The 19,968-nt window shown below is 30.1% G+C and overlaps 1 protein-coding gene across 1 annotated transcript; it reads right to left on the bottom strand.

Annotated features, from left to right (window-relative positions):
* Window positions 1-1,311: 1,311 nt before the first annotated feature.
* Window positions 1,312-6,387, bottom strand: LOC132754858 (trichohyalin-like). Its single transcript, XM_060745589.1, has one exon. The coding sequence runs from the start codon at window positions 3,349-3,351 to the stop codon at window positions 1,312-1,314; it is 2,040 nt and encodes a 679-aa protein (XP_060601572.1). The 5' UTR covers window positions 3,352-6,387.
* Window positions 6,388-19,968: the final 13,581 nt, after the last annotated feature.

The raw sequence follows: 19,968 nt of genomic DNA, 5'->3' as shown, positions 1-19,968 counted from the left end.
CCCATCCTTCTTTCGGACAATCACTACGACATTTGATGACCACGGACTATTTGATTCTCTAATGGTGTTGCTGTCTAACATCTCCTGTAGATGTTCTCTTACTTCGTTAAAAAGTGCTGGAGGTACACGGCGATATGGCTCTTTAAATGGGGTATTATCAGTTAGCTCTATAATATGCTTCACGGCTGAAGTGTGGCCTAAGGAAGTTGAAGACTTCGGAAAGATACAGTGCCATTTTCGAAACAGATCGAAAACCTTTTCTTTCTGTTCTGCTGTTAAATTGGTATCTTCTAGGTCTACATCAAAAGTATTTGTTGTTGAATTATGTTGAATGTCGTCGTTTTCATTCATTATTTCTTCTTCTTTTTCAGGTGATGTCTGTTGCTGTATAGTCACAACGGATGGAGGTAAGTTCTTTTTATAATTCATGTTTTCTCTTTCAGATATATCTATGTTCCTCATATGTATTTCATTTTCTTTTTCAGGTTCTACAGATGTTTTGATGTCTACGTTTGATTTGTTATCAGTAAAAATCGGAGCCTCTCGAACGACATTTACTTCTTCAAGCTGACATATATTTGATTTTGCAGAAATCGTTATGGTCTTTGCTGATATATTACACAGTCGAACTGGAACTCGAGCTGTCTTTCCTACATTGTTTAATGTGACGACTCTGGGACAAACTGTTACTCTGTTCTCAAAGTCATTTTCCAGTGGTTCTGTAACAGCTGATAACGTGTTATGTTGCTTTCGGACAAATCCTATAAACTGTTTTCGTTTCCATTGGGTGTAGTTTAATATCTTTTGTAGCTTTTACTACTCCAATTGAATTACTTGTTATAGCGTGGAAGGCTACATTCCAAGAATTAGGTAAGTTGGTGTTATCTTTAGGGTTTGTTTGTTGATATATTTCTCTTATCAAATTAGTGCCAATTACAAGTGGAACACGTTGATGGTAATCAGTGTCGGTAACAACAAGGGCCAAAATTGGAACAGCTATCTTGGTAAGCGATGGTACTTCGATGCATATTTCAATATAACCTAAGTACGGCAATCTTTCTCCGCTTGCACATCTAACATCTAATTCAAAGTCGTCCATGGAATGCAATTTTGGAATTGGTTGAAGGGATTTGTAGAATGTAGAAGATATTGTTGTAACCATTGATCCAGTGTCTATCAGCCCTTTTGTTAACTTGTTATGTACAATAACTTCACTTTCATTGCTTGTTCCAACTATTCTATCAAAAATGTTTTTTTCATGAAAGGGGTTTCTGTTCTTGTCTCCTGTTTCCCCCTCAACAGAGACATCATCTAGTTTAAATCTTTCTTCTCATCCTTTTTGTCCTTATTTTCTTTCAGCGTTTCTTTTGACGATGAGGATTCTTCTTGCTTTCTTACATCTCCTTCTTGTGCTCTTTGATCGTTTGTTTGTCTATCATACCGGTATCCTCTGCTCTGAAATCGTCCATATCCTCTATTGCTCTGTCTAAACCTTGGAGTATATTCATATCTTTGTTGATTTCTTTTCAGTTCATTCAATTCCCTTTCTAAATCCTCCATTTTCTTCAAAAGTTTGTCCATTTTCTCTTTGGAGTCATCAACTTTTTGTAATGGTTGACATACTTTGATTTCATCTTTAATTTGAAAATCCTTTTCTGTTCTCCTTGGCGATGTTTCCAATTTTATTTCCATTTCCTCTATTCTTGCTTTCCGTCTTAAAATATCAAAACTATCCTCTGATTCGTATGAAGTCCTTGTCGATAATTTTATCTTCTCTGATTTAAGTCCTCTCCAAAATCTTTCCTTTAGTTTTCTATCCTTTCTAGATCGTTCAATCTCTCCTCTTTCTAACGCCTGATTAAACAGTGTTTCGATTCTTACTCCCCATTCAGAACATGATTCACTTATTTGTTGTTTGGCAGAGTAAAATTCATGAATGATAGAGTCTCCACTTCTGATGTTACCGTATATATCTTCCATTTTAGAAACGATTTCTTTTGTAGTTGCTGCTGGTCTTAATGTTTGCAACACCCTTCTTGCTGTTGAAACTACGGATGATCTCACTGCCTGTGCCAAAACGTAATCTTGGTATAATCCCGATTCTATTGCACTTTCCACTTCGAGTTTCCATTCTTCAAATTGTGTTCCATCAAAATGAGGTATTTGTGGTGTTCCTGATGATACATATGGCTTTCTTGTTGTGTTTCTATCTTTAAATAATGTCCCTTTGTTTCTACTATCTCTACTCTTCATATGTATTCTTTCTTCTAAACTCATCATTTCCTGTCTTAAAAGTTCCATCCTTTCTTGTACATCTCTATCGATATCATTATCACTGTCTTCGCCTTCAAACTCATTATTTCTCATATCTATTTCCAATTCAATCTTCTTCAAACCCTCTATTCTTTCCATCATTTTCATTTCTTCTTCTCTTTGTTTTTCTCGTTTCATCATCATCAGTCTTTCCTTCTCTTTCAATTGCTTTCTTTCCTTTTCTCTTTCAAAGTACTTTCTTTCTTCGCTTTCTCTTCTTGCAATTTCCTTCATTTCATTCTTTAATTTCTGCTCATATTCCTTCCGTAAATTCGTTTCGATTTCATTCCTCAAACGTCTCTCTAATGCCTCTTGTTCATCTTGTGCTCTCCTTCTCAATAACTTTTCTTCGTAGTATTCTATTTCCTTATCTAATAATTCTTCCTCTTTAAGTCTCTGTTCCGTATCCTTTTTCTCTCTTAACTGTCTATCTATTTCTCTTTCTTTCAACTGAAGCATCCTATCTCTTCCATCAGCTTTAACATTTTTCATACTTTCTCTAAACCTTCTGTCATTATTGTCGTCTAAATCTCTCATGTGTTCCTCACCTGTTTTATATGAAATTTTCCTTGATAATCTTGCTTGACTTAGCATACTTTCTATAGACTGATTCATGACACGTTTGTCAATCTCATTATGAACCACAGCTTGTGTTGTACCATAAGTCCGTTCTAACTCCTTCATTTCAGCTTCCTTAAAACGTTTACTAGTTTCCATTTCATTTGAGAAGCTTGAATTACTTCTTATCTCATGTGGGTCGAATTCAAATTCATCTAAAGTAGTGAAAAGTACTTCATTCTGTTCCTCCTCATATTTATCATTTCCAGCAAAATTCTCAGTACTTCCAATACTTCCTGTTTGATTTAATACTTTTCTTTGTGTATCAGCTTTCAGTTGTTCTCTCTGTTTTCTAATAATCTCTAACTCTTTTTCCATCAAATCAAATTCCAATTGTTCCTTTCTTTTCCTCTCCTCCTCTTCTCTAGCTGCTTCTCTTCTTCGTAACCTCATTTCTCTTTCAGATATAAATGACGCCATGTCTATTGCATAAAACTATCGAATGGTCAATATCTCTCTGCTTCCTTTTGATAAAGTTCAATCTAACAGCTCAGTAGATTACATTTAAATTCAAAATGCACTCGGAAAGGTCCAAAAACACAAGTCAACGTCAAATAACTTAATCCGAAAGAAAACTCCAAACAATCCTATATATATCAACCAATAACGAAATCAGCACTTCCAAACCAATAAAAATCACCAGATTCAATACCTATTTCCAACAAAACGTATTAATTCACCTTAACCCACAATAATACAAAATCACACGATGCAGTAATAAACCACAATAACACTCATCAGCATACCATTTCAAATACAAGCAAACAACCGAATCAACTCAATTTCAGAACCAGTATCTACTATAATAAACACAATAGACAAACCTTCAAAATATCGTTTGTAACAATTTTGCTTTATATACTTTTCGTCTGTTTAAAGTAAAAAAAAGAAACAACACTTGTACAAATATACTTTTTAATGTATAAAGGTTTGGATAATTATCACAGTTATTACACAGTTAATGCCCTTTTAGTCCGTGTTTTTCCCGCGAAATTTCTTGGATATATATACTTACAACGTATCGACTTGATTACTTCCCCTTCTGCTTCTCACCATTTGCTTTCTACGGTAGTTCTACATGCGTTACTCTTGGGCTAATTTAAATATTTATATTTATTTATTAATTAACCAGCCAATTAATGGAATGATGTTATGGTGTTATAAGTATAACATGTAATAACTATCTGATATTAAAAAAACCTTTGGCAATTTGTAGGTTTCGAACCTCAGACCTCCCGGTCAATGGGCAAGTGTTCTTACCACTACGCTACGGAGACTCTTGACTTTCACACAATCAATAATCGTAATGGTCAATGATACCTCTTCTATGGGTCTTACGTTTACTTTACCTGTGTAGTATCTCTAAATAACACACAATCACCAACTTCGTTTTATTTCTTTCAATGAACCAACCTTTTCATATAAATTTGCAAAGACGAATAGTTTCACGCTACACGCAAAATCTTTTAAACATTCATAGTTTTGATAAATGTATTTCAGAAGAAACAATATTCAAGTATCTGCCTACTTATTTATCAAAACTATAAAACATCAGCATCGTTCATAAAATAAAGGCGTCGCTCTGCGAACTATATCCGCGATTCAACTATCAATGCATTGAAACGATATTTTTTTATATCATATTAAAATTTACTTCTTGTAATTGAATTACAAAAAGCAATTGTTATGTATGTTTAATGGCAAGATATTATCTTGTATATTTTAATCTTTTATTGCAATGTTTGTGCAATAAGAGTAAGAAATAGTTAAACGTTTATTTAACTATTATTTCTCAAACTAAAAAAAAATATTTGAAAAAAAAATATGGTCGAAAGTAGGGAGCGAACTCACACACTAACACCACTGACCAATACGGTATAGACAATCCAACACTTTAGACCACTCGACTATCGAGGAGATAGAGGCAATATGGTATTGATTTCAGTTGTTATAGGAGTAATTGGTCAAAATTGAAGTTAATAACGAGGGGAGAAGAGTATTTTTTTCTTTTGGGCTCCTAATAGAGAATTATATTAATGCAATATACGAGGGAAAAAGATGGAATATCCTGACTTGTTAAGGTAAATTTATAAAACAAAATTATGACTTAAGACTAATGAAATTTGGCTATCAAAAATATCTTAGCCAATACCAACAATTTACTTATTAATTTTCTGAATATATATAAATTACTTAATAAAAAGTTACTCAAAAATTTAAAATATTATCAAAACCTCAAGAAAATACACTTACTTTCTATATCCTAAATCCACATATAAACAAAACACTTAATCACATGTATACACACTTATGCGCAAAACTTAAAACACAATAATAAACACAGTGTCAGAAATATCCATAGGAAATCCTGGTTATCGATGGTAATCCTTCCTGGTGGTGATGATAAGTAGTTCCATAGGCCTATGTTTACGGAATCCAACGTCGGAGATCTCAAATGACAGCTCAGGAGTAGGTACCATAGCACGTGTAAATCCAAAAATAGATCAGATACGTGTAAACAAATACACGATTGACCAGGTCAAACGGATAAAATATCCAATAGAAAACGTAAAACGCTCTGACGTCACATGGTGTGTATTCAAACTGAATTTAAAATATCCATGTATATATAATACAATTAATATAAAACAATGTCCAATCCTAATTCCAAATCCTGAACTGGGCGCCAGTTGTCACGGGTTCACTCAGTCGGTAGAGCTTATATATAATCTGCCGCAGCTGATAAGCTGTCCGCGAAAACAACATTTATAATAATTGATGGACAATCATGGGTCCTTTGGAATGGGTTGGAAACTGTGAAGTAAAAAGATATATCAAAGATATATAACAATATTTATTGAAAAGTTTACAATGTACGTCTATATATAATAAACTGTTAATGGTGAATGCCATGAATCAGTATAATAACAAAGTACATGTATACAAAATATGAAATGATGACATGAAGGATTCCTTTTACAAAGTTGAGCTTTAAAATACTTATTAAGAACATAGTTTACTACAAATTACTTATACTTATTACTAGAGTGAAATGCACAACAAACATGTATCACTAACCTGTGAAGTAAAAAGATATATCAAAGATATATAACAATATTTATTGAAAAGTTTACAATGTACGTCTATATATAATAAACTGTTAATGGTGAATGCAATGAAGCATTGCATTCGTGTACAATGTAAACGGGTCACAGGTTAGATAGAAAGCGACTTATTATTATGTAATAGGTTATGAAGAAAGAAAAAGTATAGATTGGAAAAGATAATTCGGCTACTGTATAGGTATACAGGAGAGGTTCATAGGACTGTTTTGATAATAGTAATAATAAGGGGAATGAAAAATAAAAAACAACACGCATGATCTATTCAATTATTTATCTATTTAATATATTTATCAATTCAAACACATAACTCTTTTATTTTACAATTCGCCCTACGACAAAAGGAAATTCATTTACGGAGGGAACCGTGTCAGGGATTTTTGTTTGCTCAATCAGGGACTTAATTATCTTTAATTACGTAATATGTATGGTGAAAAAAGTCGCATAAAATGTTTGACGTTACGTAATATTTTTTTGAGAAAAGATAGAAAAAATTTGAGACACCGTTCCCCAGATAATATAAGTATGGTTATTTTCCAAAAGTTTGATGACAAAAAGATAAAAAATGACTTTGATATGACGATTTAAAATTTTAGGATTTTTATTCAAAAACAATTATTTACAAAGGCATTTTTTTTTTCAAATATGTTATTTTTTATGATGATCAACGACATTTAATGCACAAAGATTAAATAGATAACAATTATAACTAAAATAACTTTGTTTAAATGACATTTATGTGAGTACCACGGAAAGTGTATGTTGTCACGTATAAAATTACGTGCTTATCTACGTATTAAGCACAGAAAGAAAATATTCATATTTTATCTATCTTGTTGTAACCATTTTTGTTAAACAAACTTAAACAATCATTATTTACTTTGATAGATAGAATACGGAGAACACAAGCTTTAAACCACATGATATAATAACGGCAAATATTTCAATCGTTATCTCTATAGGTCGACCAATCTTTACCATTTATTATCGGATTTGTTCACAACTATACGAACAAGAAATTTGCAGTTTTAAGGTGAGATTTTTTATACAAACTTTCATCATTATTGTTTGTTGTCATATCGATTAAGAATACTTAAATTGCATACATTAAAGAAGACATCTATAGAATTTAATAAAAATACATAATTATTCATGCATAAGTAAAATGTAGAGAAGGAAATACATTTTAAAAGCGGGAAAATGTAATCAATTGTACTGCACAGTTAAATGTTTACCATCAGATCTATACAGCTGTCACCATTGCTCACATGCGCTTTATATCTTAACAAAAGAAATAATATAGGGTGTGACTCATTCATGAAGATTATCAGATTCTTCTTTCAATACTAAGACCATCAAACATGTAAACTATGTCAATACAATCAGCTACCGTATATTAACTGTAGCTAAACAAACGCGTTATATTCATTTAATTCATTGTATTAAACTGTTGTGTTTGCAACTGATAGAGCTGCATATTTCACGCGAACAAAACAAATTTTAGCTCAATACAATTATATACTTCTTACGTATAAAAACACAAACTCGTTGTTCTTTGGTTAGTTATCAGTGTTTTATGTGGGAACTGAAAGAGCTAGTTATTTAACATGAACGAAAACAAATGATAGTTCAATATAATTATATATATCTTACGTAGAATAATACAAACACAGGTTGTACGAATATATGATCAAAACGTTAATGGGATACACATTTATGTATAAAGAGATAACTGCACTTAAAAGTAATAATCAATATATAAATGTAACGGTTAAAGAAGTGACTTACAACATGTCATAATACATGATTAAATTTACATTATACGAATACTATAAGGACATTTTTAGAGTGTTTATCGATCAAATCAAATAAAAGCATTAAATTAATAGAAATAAATACCATACGCGAGACTTATGTGTTTGTTGTTTATGAATATAAATCAATAAATACAGACTGTAATTGTTCATTTAAAATTAAATGATAGCGTTTGAACTCTAGCATAAGGGTTTGCAATAACGTGTAAAAATCCCGAGTTTTTAGATCTCATTTCGCCTATTTGTATTGTGAAAATCTCCAGAACTTACTAGTCTGGTTTGTGGTCATAAATTAAGATCGTATTCAAACAAACTAGACTTTTCTAAGAACTGTCCTGTCCAAACATAAATTATAAATTATCACGTCTTATAGGCAGTATAGTATTTAACAATTTATACGATAGTTGCATTTACCGAAATTAATGTATGACCACCCTAACGGGCACAAAAAGTAAATGGAAACATGACAAACAAAGATCAGTTATATGCCTAAAAAGACACATGCAGGACAAATTAAAACAAACTTTACGGTACAGTAAACTAGTTATGATCACTTTTCTGAACTTAAGCATATAAAATAAGCAGCGCCCTTTTTCAGAAAGTATGAACTTTTGAATAATCTACATTATAGCATATCATCGGCTATTTTTCCCTCTTTTGCCTATGTTATAACTGGACCAAAATCGTGTGTTAACATAGTCACGCGCTCTTGTTATATCCCGGTTTTACCTATGCTCAATACATACAGGGCCAAGTAAACAAACAAAAAAATGACGATTTGGCCTGTTTGCCAAAGTGTTATATTGAACTCTTTGATTCGAGGGCCGCATAAAGACGAGCAGCATTCAAGTAACAATGCCATAAATACGGCGTATAGACATCGCCGCTAATCTTGGTTGTCGCCCTTTCTAAGAAACGGACAGTTGTGAATGTAAACAAATAAATGTCAGTCAGTTTAACCCTCAAATTAACTTACAAAAAAAACGATAACACAAAAAGAATATGAGAAAATGTTGTTTTATTGATGTTTATAGTGATACATACTAGATCTTCTATTTATATTTCTTTGAGAGAATAATGTTTAGTGCCTGACATTCTTTCATAAACTTGTGAACTTGAAACAAATAAACGATTCTGATGTCACTGATCTTTTTTTTACCGTCAATCTGAAATCATTCATTGTATGAATACCATCCAAGCACAAGGATTTAATGTATGTGTTTTGTATTAAATATACATCATGCATCTGTTTAAAAATGTTATGCTATAATAGCGTCAATGCACGTTTATTTCGTGTAATAAAGTCTGCAGAGTCCTTTGGAACAGTTGGAGCCAACCGTTCCTCGGGGCTCTGCAGAAGTTATAACACGGAAAAACGTGCATTAACCCACTAGTACCATCTTTATGGAGAAAATGCCCATGAATTATTTATACACAAAAAATAAAATTCAGTTACAAACAAGCAAAATTAGTGTTTCTTCTCAAAGTATAAAATATGTATAAAAAATTCCCTATCCCACTCATTTTAAACACGTCTTTGGCCATTTTCCTAATTTGAGAGCTAATCAAAACGTCCGTTAAATTCACAAAGTGTGGGGCTGTTATCAAAGTCTTCCTAAACTATATCAACAGTTTATATTTATATAATTTTACATTGTAGCTTTGATTTGTTTCAACATTAATCAGGTACCATATTTGCTATAAGATTCAGCATTAATACCTACATTAATCATGAAATTAAAACTAAATATGTTTTTCTTTCCAAGAGGAATATGAGAGATACAAAAATAATGTTAAATCACAAAAAGAAAAACAACAAATCTCGGGTTTGAACCCACGGCCCTAAGTTCCAATGCAGTTAACAGTGGTTTAGTCTATTATAAAGCAGAGGTAATGCATAAGCATGGTCATATCTTAAATGTATCGTAAATTCAGTATGAATTGACGCTTTTCTGAACTTTGCAAATGAGAAGAACTCTTGATTTTAGACAAAAATGAAACTCTTAAGGTTTTTAAATTGATTACTTATAAACGATTAGTAGTAACACAAGGCTTACTTACCAAGTGTAATGTTTGAAATATATATACAAATGTTAATTACCCAAATCGTTAAAAAACGTGTCTGAGCATTTCATAGCCTTAAAAATTGTGAAATCAATGTATACTGCTTGCATATGTTAAATATAAAATTGTACAATGTAGTTTTGATTCAATTAGAATGTTAAGATAGCAGGTAACATATTACATGTATTAGCAACTAAATAATGATTATTAGCTGATAAACAATTAGTATAAAAATAATTAAAATTAAACACGTATATTTCATGGCAATACGGGTCTGGGTGATTGATGAATTGTGTTCACCATAAAATAGTCCACCGTATGTGAGTATAATCCAAGGGCTCTTAATTGGTAGATCACTGCTCCGACATTTTATTTTTATAACAAATGATTACACCACAAACTTAAGAATTAGTCGGGGTTAGGAAACTATGCATTGTTATGCATTTGACAGTTATAATAACCTGTTTAAATAATTAAACATGAGGAAAAGTAATGTATTTTATTATGTTGCTCAAGTGAGTAAGCTATCGAGCTTGCGTACGAAAGATCGGTGGTTCTACTCATGTGTAAATTTGTGTCTGAAATAATGCACGAGAGGGCACGTGAGGACTTTCTCCACAGGTAAAGATGGAACGTTGGAATTAGACGTATGATGACAACAAACAAACACGCAATTCATATTGTGCGGCTCTCTGGAGTGTTAAATCAGACTCTTGTAATGGTATTGTTATAGGGGTAAATTACACTCTAGGTTTACATAGATATGTGCAACAGACTTTTTCGAGTTAATACAATAAAACTGTTGTATAAACATATTACCATTTGAGAGCCGCAATGAATAGCATACTCTTATAATGGTATATATTAAGGTCTAAATATACTCAAGGTAAGATATATAAATTATATTGACAACCTTTATGAGTTAAAAAACTATTGTATGAACATATTTACATTTGAAGAGTTGCAATTTATAGCATATGATGCAATTAGTTCAGCACATACATCTGACATATACTATTGAACCTTTTTTTGTAAACTGATATTTTTTTTAATTGGTCGCCTTTTGCAAACTTCTGCTGCTCTGTTGCATCACTACATAGACACTAGCATACATGCACATGCACAACGAAAAAATATTTTCTTTTTATTTTCATGTATTAAATAAGGCATTGATAAACTATTACACTCAATACTATTCTTCAGACTGGAAGTTAATATTACGATTGTACTACCTTAACAGACTTTAAATATAGGTGTGACCTGGTTTGCAAGTATTATTGATCTCGGTTGTAAATCAATAAATTTATCAACAAGGAAGATATTAAATGAATAATCATATACCGGCGGTTATTGCGTTATAACCCACTAATAATAATTTATTGTTTTACAAATTAAAAGTTTTGTTAGGAATAATATCAAAACCTGAATTCCACATTTGTATGAACGTTGATGAAAATCACGGTTTGCTGTGAAGTGTATAAATTCTTATCTCAAAATATTTAAATAAAATATATTTACATATAATCTTCCGATCGATGTATTTGTTTATAAGTCTTAGCATGCTGTAGATGTTTTCCTTTAAAATTGTCAATAATGTGCAGATTAGATTTCTACACTTTTCTTTATTCATAATTATGGAATAATATCGATGTGATACAAAGATGCAATTCTCTGAAATTAACAAATAAACAAACTAAATACCGATTGCAACGCATTTAAAATAAAATACAATAAATTGTCTAAAATAATGATGTTAATACAAATCATAAATATACGATATTACCTTTTTAATTATAGACTTAACGGTTAATGACGTCACCGTAAAACAATTAAACGACGTATTTTAGGGGAAACAAAATAAGACGTTACGTTTGGCGGAAATATTGAAGCTATTTTAAATTGAAAGAGTCAAACAATGTTTTTAATAGAAAATACTATCGAGCAAATCAAACTATGAAAATTATGTGATTAATAATAAAAGAAATTTACAATTTAGAACTATAATTCTTACAAATACTTTCATCTTATGTAGTACTGAAACCAAGATTAATTATCTTTGTTATTTCATAGAATGTCGGGTCGGTTTATCTATCAAAATAACCATCAACAATAAACAATTGTCTCTTATTCTTCGTTTTAGTGTCTCTCCAAAAAATTAAGTTTATGAAAATATGTAAACAAGTACTTTTAAATATAAGCCTACATGAGGAAATGCCATCGTGCAAATACAAAATATGTTCAGTTTTGTTAACATAAATCTTAAATAAAGCGTTTGAAATTTCCTTTACTGGAAATGTGTGTAAGCTTCAAAGCCGTTGGTTGGTGTATTAAGTAATAGGGTACACATGTAGATAAAACTGATAACTTTATTTTAGCTTATCTTTTAAGCTAATTTGGGCCAGTTTCTGCAGTTCAAGTTGGTTTTGAAATTGTAAAGGCATATAGTTCTTGTATTTTCCTCTTTAAAACCATACCAAACAATTAAATGTAAAAAAATGCGATTTTCATTGTGTTTGTGTTGCTTTCATCTATTATATAAACTTTATAACGTATAACTAAATATCATTAGATTTAATGACATGTGAAAAGTATTTTTAAAATAATTCAAACGTTGATTGTTTTGGTCGCTCAAACATGTTATTTAAATGTGAACTATATATGACAAGGGCTATATTATTTTAATGATATAAACTATAATGAAGTTAAAGATGTTGATAAGAACTGCATTCTATTCTAATACAACGGTCTTAAAGATCACGACATATTTCTTATTTTCTAGAATCGCATCTATAACTTTGCAATGCACAGTGCTTTTAAGTATTCAATAGATGACTGCATTACTATTCTTTGGTGTTCATTCATTTGAGTTTTGAGATCTATGTTAAACATTGTATATGTCAATTACAATCCTTGTCATGAATTTATATGAACGTTTAAATACAGAAAATGTATGTATAGAGATAAAACAATGTTTAATACTTATAAGACGTATAAATTATTTGGACGAATAATAATCAGTTTATTTGATCATCTACATACATTATATTTAACCGATACCTCAACATTAAGTAAATAAACGTTGTACATATGATAAATGTGTGTAAAGGCTTAAAATTGAAAGAAGGTTTACCGATGTTTAAATCGATTTTGAGTTAGTAAACTAAAAAAGCTTAAGGTATATTTGTTTTCTATACGGATCGCTTGGTGTGTGTGAAATATTTACCTGTTTTGTATGTTGTATACAGCAGAAACAGCAGATCTATAGGTATAGGTAAGACTTTTCTACCATGAATAAATAAGTGTTTGGCGTGTCTGCAGTTCTTCATAGAGCAAAGTAATCGTAATCTATATGATATTGCATTCATGTTGTACAGATTGAAAACTGAAATAAATTTATTGTCATTGTTAACTGTTTATTATTTGCATATCTAGTTCTTTTTTAAAAAAAAAAGATAACACTGATATATATAGTGTGGAACGATAGTTGTTAATAGGTATTGCCTATTAACGTGAACGTATTATAGCTAATCAAACAGGAAGTGTAATAGCATATTATATATAAACTGCAAACATTTTAAATCAAAATTATACTCTACATCAAAAATTTCGTTTCTCTCATACATTTTTCGCGGGTTATAACAACCATTGACCGATAATGACACTATGTGGATTGTACGTTAGTTTATCAGACGTTTTTTCATAACACAAAATAATCAGTTTAGAATTATAAATAAATCTCATAAAAAAACAAGACGAAAGTATATTGTCTTCAAAGATGTATTCATTAAAAAAACATGTGTACCGTTTAAATAGAAAGTTTAGCTAAATTTCGTCGGGTGGGGGCTGCATTCATTGAACGCCGCCTTTCCTTGATGATCTTGTTTATCTTATTTTAGCTAAATTTAAAATCGATTTTTATAAGCATTCGCTCATAAGGCTTAAGTTATATCAGTGCTTTCTATTCAACAAATTTAGTGGTTGTATAATTGTTAACGCCGAAAAATCGATGTATAAACTAGCTATTTACTAACTTATATATATATATAAGGTATATACGTAGTGTTGTTAGCCTTATGTTTACTTCAGCTCTACAACGACTTTATCTACATAGTAGGCTTAGTTTCAATATGATATTATTCGTATGTTTATACAAGCAAGTACTGAAATAAATTGTGTTATAACTGTTATAAAATCTTTTCCAATTGACAGACAATGATCATGTTCTTTATATATCCAATCTCTTATCAAATTACGTATATTGATTTTTGTTTTTTGTTTCTTTGTTTTATATTAATGTTTAATAAGATTTGACATCATAAAGTTCTAACATAAGTTTTGTTTTTAAAATCACAGTATTGCTCCGATATGAACAATATAAACGTGAATAAATGTGAACATAAAATAGGTCATCAACCCGGAGGTTTAATGAAAACGCACCTTTTGAATCTTCATAATACCTTGTAATAATACATAAGATCGTATTTTACCATTGATACTACACCAATGATATTTCAAATATCTATGTGAACATATCAGTTTGTGAGACATTTGAGTTATTTGAAGGAATTTGATTTACTCTAATACTTCATTGCATGTTGAATATAAGTCATATATAAACTTTTCAATTATATTAAGAGGATATTTATTTCGTTTGAGTGAAATATGGAATATCTTTTGACGAAACATGATGAAATGCCTTATGTTCACGAGCCGGGACCATATTTCACGAAAAACGAAAAAAATAACCTTTTTATTTAATTTTATTATCAAAGAAAAATGGTTATGAACCCCCTTGCTTGCTACGCAACTGCAATTGTACAGCGCTCAGTAATATAATTTTGTCTTGTTTTGCACGCGATATTTAGCGCTACATTGTGACGTCACGTAAACAACTATTTAAACGTCTGTACAGCGTTAATGACTGAATTAAAGATATTGGTTTCGAAATTTATTTTCTTAGACCATTTTCTATCATTCTAGATAGTTTTCAAAACAAGTTTCAACAAAAAGTTGTTTTGTATTTATCAGATTTCTCAAACAAAATAGCGAAAGAAGTCCATTAAAATAAATATGAGTTTTGACTCCGTCCACTTTCATATTTATATTTCATATTTATTTTTTTAAAAAAATGAAATATATTTGACTGATATAGCACCATATTTAATGGGTAAAATTAAATAAATGATTATATTCAAAACGTGTTTATGTTAATATCGGGGAACTATCAGACAATGAAATGGGAACGAAAGTTGTCATATGACAATGAGGTTAACTGATTTTTATTGATTTTTTTTTAATTTGATTTTTGTTCGACATCAAATTATTATATACTTAAAAACATGAAACAATTAATGGAATAATTTTTCCTTACTTCATTTTATCAATTTTACAAAAATAGATTCAAGGTTTTGAAATAAGTACGTTATGCTGCTTTAATTATAAAAATAACAACTGAAATGTTTGGTTTCAGAAAACGACGGTTTAAAAAAAGAAGTGTCGTCAGTAATTGTCTGTACACATGTATCACCTAGTGTTTGAAAGAGGTTTATGTACAGACTGAATCAAACCGAGCCTGCAATTCTTATGTAATTGTGTTGTGATTAATGCTTCTTATTTTCTGGTATGTTGTTATAGTTTTCAAAAAAATACTCATTTGCCATTTTGATGAAATATCGTTTGGTATAATTTTAGTTTAGGAATTTGTATGTAATTCAAATATAACTGTGTTTACATTTTTTATGTTCAGGGCTTATGTTTCAGTTGTTGAAGATTATCATTTTGGGCCTTATTTAGGGAGTCTTTCTTTCCCTAATTTATTGTTGTTGACATTGTTAATTGCATGCCACTAATGCGATACACTTTAACACGGCATATTGTTCGTATAATGCATATCAAGGTATTCCTATATAGATGAAGATACAGAACAAAGCACACTATTTACATTGTTTGTTAGGAAGTGTATCTGTCCAAAACATGTTTATTTAGCCGGACGAATAAAATCTGATTTGACAATGGTATATGGATAAATATTATCTTTTATGTTAACGTTATGTCATATAAATATCAGATGTATCGAACATCATCATGTTTGCATTGCAGCTACCATTATGTTTTTGTTTTACTTGACTCGGTTCCAATAGCCCAAAACTAATATAATATAATGACTTATTGAAATTTTAAAGAAGATACTATCAAATGCAATGATCATAATGATGATGATATTAATAATAATAATAATAATAATAATGATAATAATAATAATAATAATAATAATAATAATAATAATAATAATAATAATAATGATAATGATAATAATAATGATAATAATAAAAATAATAAAAATAATAATAATAATGATAATAATAACTGTCTCCAGTGTGAAATAAATATATTATTTTTATTGACAAAAGAGTAATAATAATCTATAAACATATGTGTTATTTCTTTCTAGTGGGTAATATAAACGTTACATCACTTCCGATACTTTGATAGGTATTTAAAATGTTGTCAAAATGTAGACGACTTTAGAATATTTAACAATCCAACCTCGCTGTTATCTGTAATATGATTATTCTATAATACTTTCATGACGGTTAACACGTCATTCGGAATGTAGATAAAAACGAAACTTACAATCGAGCATGCAAAATGTATGCCCGCAAAAATGATCTTAGATGATATTAAATAAATTATTATTATCAATAAAATCAAAAGTTAAAAGAAGACAGAAGAACACATGCAATCATTAAATATAATAATTAAATAAAACAAAATCACTTTAAAGCATCTATTTTATATATACATCTCATATCAAGCTCTGTATTAATACGCTCATATATGGTTATCAATACCACTTTTATAACAATGACTTAATTTATTTGCATTGCCATTTATATTTTTAATCCACATAAAAGAGCATTGAACCATTTTTTTCATATTCTAAAATTGTGTCCTTGCGTATGTAAAATATTCACACATATTAGTTATCACCGGTAACTGAACATTAATGTATAAACTTTTCAATAAACCCGGAAGAAAATATTATTTGTACATAATAACCGGTTTAAGGTAACCAAAGCCTCACAATACCTGGCGTGGAGTGTTTTCACAAAGTCTAACCCAGTTTAAAATCGATTATAATTATAAACATACGTTCTAAAGGCTAGAGGTATATCAGTGACTTTTATTTGACGTATTAAGCGGATGTATAAGTGATAACGCACACAAGTTGTTATATAAAATAGCTATTCAAAACTGATTTAGCGCAAGTAAATACTTTCATTATGATTTTAATTAGTGTTTGCTAAATGTTTTATTTAAGTTCTACACCAATATGACTGGCGTAATTATCTAAATTTGAATATGTTTTACGTATGTTATATACTGATGGTTTTATTTTCAACTGACAGACACATTATCATGTTTTTATCGGTCAAATTGTATTTATGTCCACTTATCTGTTTGCATTTACTTCCAAGTAATAAAATGTTTGTTTTAAAAATTACATGATATATGCACAGTTATAAACAACATTAACGTTATTACAAGGTTAGCTTTTAAAAAAGCGACTCGCTTCGTAATTTTTTTTCAAGGGGTGTGTTTAAATGTAAAAATGACAGTTCTGTTAGCTGAACTTCAGCGAACATCAAAATTAAAGTGATATATAAAGTTCTGGAAGCCAGGAATGTCAGTTTAACAAAGAGGAATATAAGTATATATGAAAATGCATGTAAACAGATAGAATGAAGTCCCTATGTCTATGCACATTTACTATATGGACTGTTGACCTTGACCAAAAATATGTTAGATAGGTAGAATTCATAAAGATGTCTCTTTATACGAAGTTAAATTGTAATATGTTATTTAGTATTGGAATTAGTGACAGACACAAGTCCTATACAGGAATATATGACTGAAGAACTATTTTGGGTAAGGGCGAATTAAGATTCATGGGACATGATTAACATTTGATTTGTACAAGTTCTCAAGGCATTGGTACATATTCAATATTAAAGCTGGAGGCATTGAAGTTTATATCAATAAGACTTAAACATATTTTCCCTAAGCATTTTAGTAAAAATTATGTCCACTTCATCTTAGTATGTGAAACATTTTAAACAAATAGATATGATGTAGATACATGAACAAAATTTTTAAGTGGTCAACAATACCACATGCCAAAAATTTAAGGTTTAGGCATTAATAAGGCATAAAGGTGTGCGTATGTGTTTCTATATAAGACGTGTCTTTGACCTATGTGTATGTGTATGAGCCGGCATAAAATGGGTTATCAACCCGGAAACATAGTATCAACAATCAATACAATACCTTATTATGGTACACTAGGTTAGTTTGTATCACTGATACGTTAACGGAGACGTTTAGCAAATAAATGACTTTGTGAACTTATAATTTTAAGACATTTATTATTTGAATAAATTTGATATTTCATTGCATGTAGAAATATAGTCATTTAGTCATTGTAGAATTATAGTCAGATATAAACTTTTCAATTAACAATATTATTATTTAACATTGTTATGTGTATATCGGTCATTTGTTGTAAGATCAAATGTGGACGCAAGTTGTCGTATGACAATTAATTTACCTGCAATATTTTTGTAACGACATAATATAGCTGTCATTTCCATTCTTTGGAAAATCAACGATAAATTATATATAGTTTTTTCTTATTTCATTAAAAGATTTATCTAAAACAGTTTCACTGATTTGGAATAAGTACACCATGCTGCTTTAATTTCACAAAAAAGACAACTTACATGGTTAGTTTCAGATAACGACTTTTTCCCGGGGGGGGGGGGAAGGAATACAATGATAGTTTAATAAACAAAAGACAAATGTCGTCAGTCATTTTCATACAAACAAAAAACCTTGTATTTAATGGTACAATATACATGTTGAAATATAAGGGAATTAAAAAGGAAACAACTTCATCTCAAATAAGATACCAGATTAAGAATACAGGTTGACAATGCAGGACAATTAATGCAAAATGAAATAGGCCAACACGTATTAAGTAATGTAAAGTATGAATTGTCAATTAAATGTTACTCTGTAAATAAAAGAATCATTCATTTAATCAAAATTAGTTATTAAATACACACATTAAAAACATCTCATTACAAAAATGCTTTAGGTGTCTGAAATTACACTCACGTATAAAGTAGTTTGTAGTGTGTTTTTATCTATTCATCTAAAACACTCGCTGTTTTGAATGGGCCATTGTTTCATTAATTTATATTTGATAAATATTTGACTTAAAACAGATATTTTAAGATATATACAGTGTACATGTTGGCTTCAAAACAATCCTAATTTTGTGATTAGAGAGTGTATGATGTTTGTTACTTGAAGAAGCAATACATGTGATATTCTCAATAAATATACATAACACATCAACAGTTCGTGAAGTTAAAAATAATATAAAACACATAATAACTGATGTGCCGAAGTATATTATTAATCACATCCGTTTCCAATCTCGCTTTCTGCTCTGCCATTATTCATAGATGATATCAGTCTTACAAAGTTTTAAGTCAACATTTTTTACGTGTAACTTTACGTAAACACTTGTGAAATTCTTATGCAAATTTTAGTTAAACGCCTTTACGTAAAACATCAGACGTTAGTTAAAACTTACGCAAATCTTAGACGTAAGTAATTTAGTAAAACGGGCCACTGGTCGTATATTTTCATAACAAGAGTTTATTACATGAAGGTGTGTGGACATAATAGTGTTTGAGAAAATCTAGTTTTATTAATGAATTTGATACACCCTTACAGTCCCTTTCATACAGAATAAGAGTAAAATACAACCTTTTCAATAAGCAATATTACCCTTACGGTCCCTTTAATATCATAATAATGTTACACTGGCTGCCGGTACAGACCGAAATATCTAGCTCGATATACGGCGGTAACGAGCTAGATATTCCCGTCTGCACTGACAGCCGGTGTTTGATTATTTTTCTTGCATATTACATATCAATCATTTTCAGAACAGAAATTACAAAAAA

This window comes from Ruditapes philippinarum, unplaced genomic scaffold (genome assembly GCF_026571515.1).
Source record: "Ruditapes philippinarum isolate M1 unplaced genomic scaffold, ASM2657151v2 ctg16845_1_1_1_1, whole genome shotgun sequence".
NCBI lineage: Eukaryota > Metazoa > Mollusca > Bivalvia > Venerida > Veneridae > Ruditapes > Ruditapes philippinarum.
Note: the sequence above shows the minus strand (reverse complement) of the source record. Positions and strands in the feature narration are given on the sequence as shown.

What these genes read in the sequence shown, in the direction of transcription:
- LOC132754858 (XM_060745589.1), bottom strand. Translation starts at nt 3,351, where the DNA reads ATGGCGTCATTTATATCTGAAAGAGAAATGAGGTTACGAAGAAGAGAA.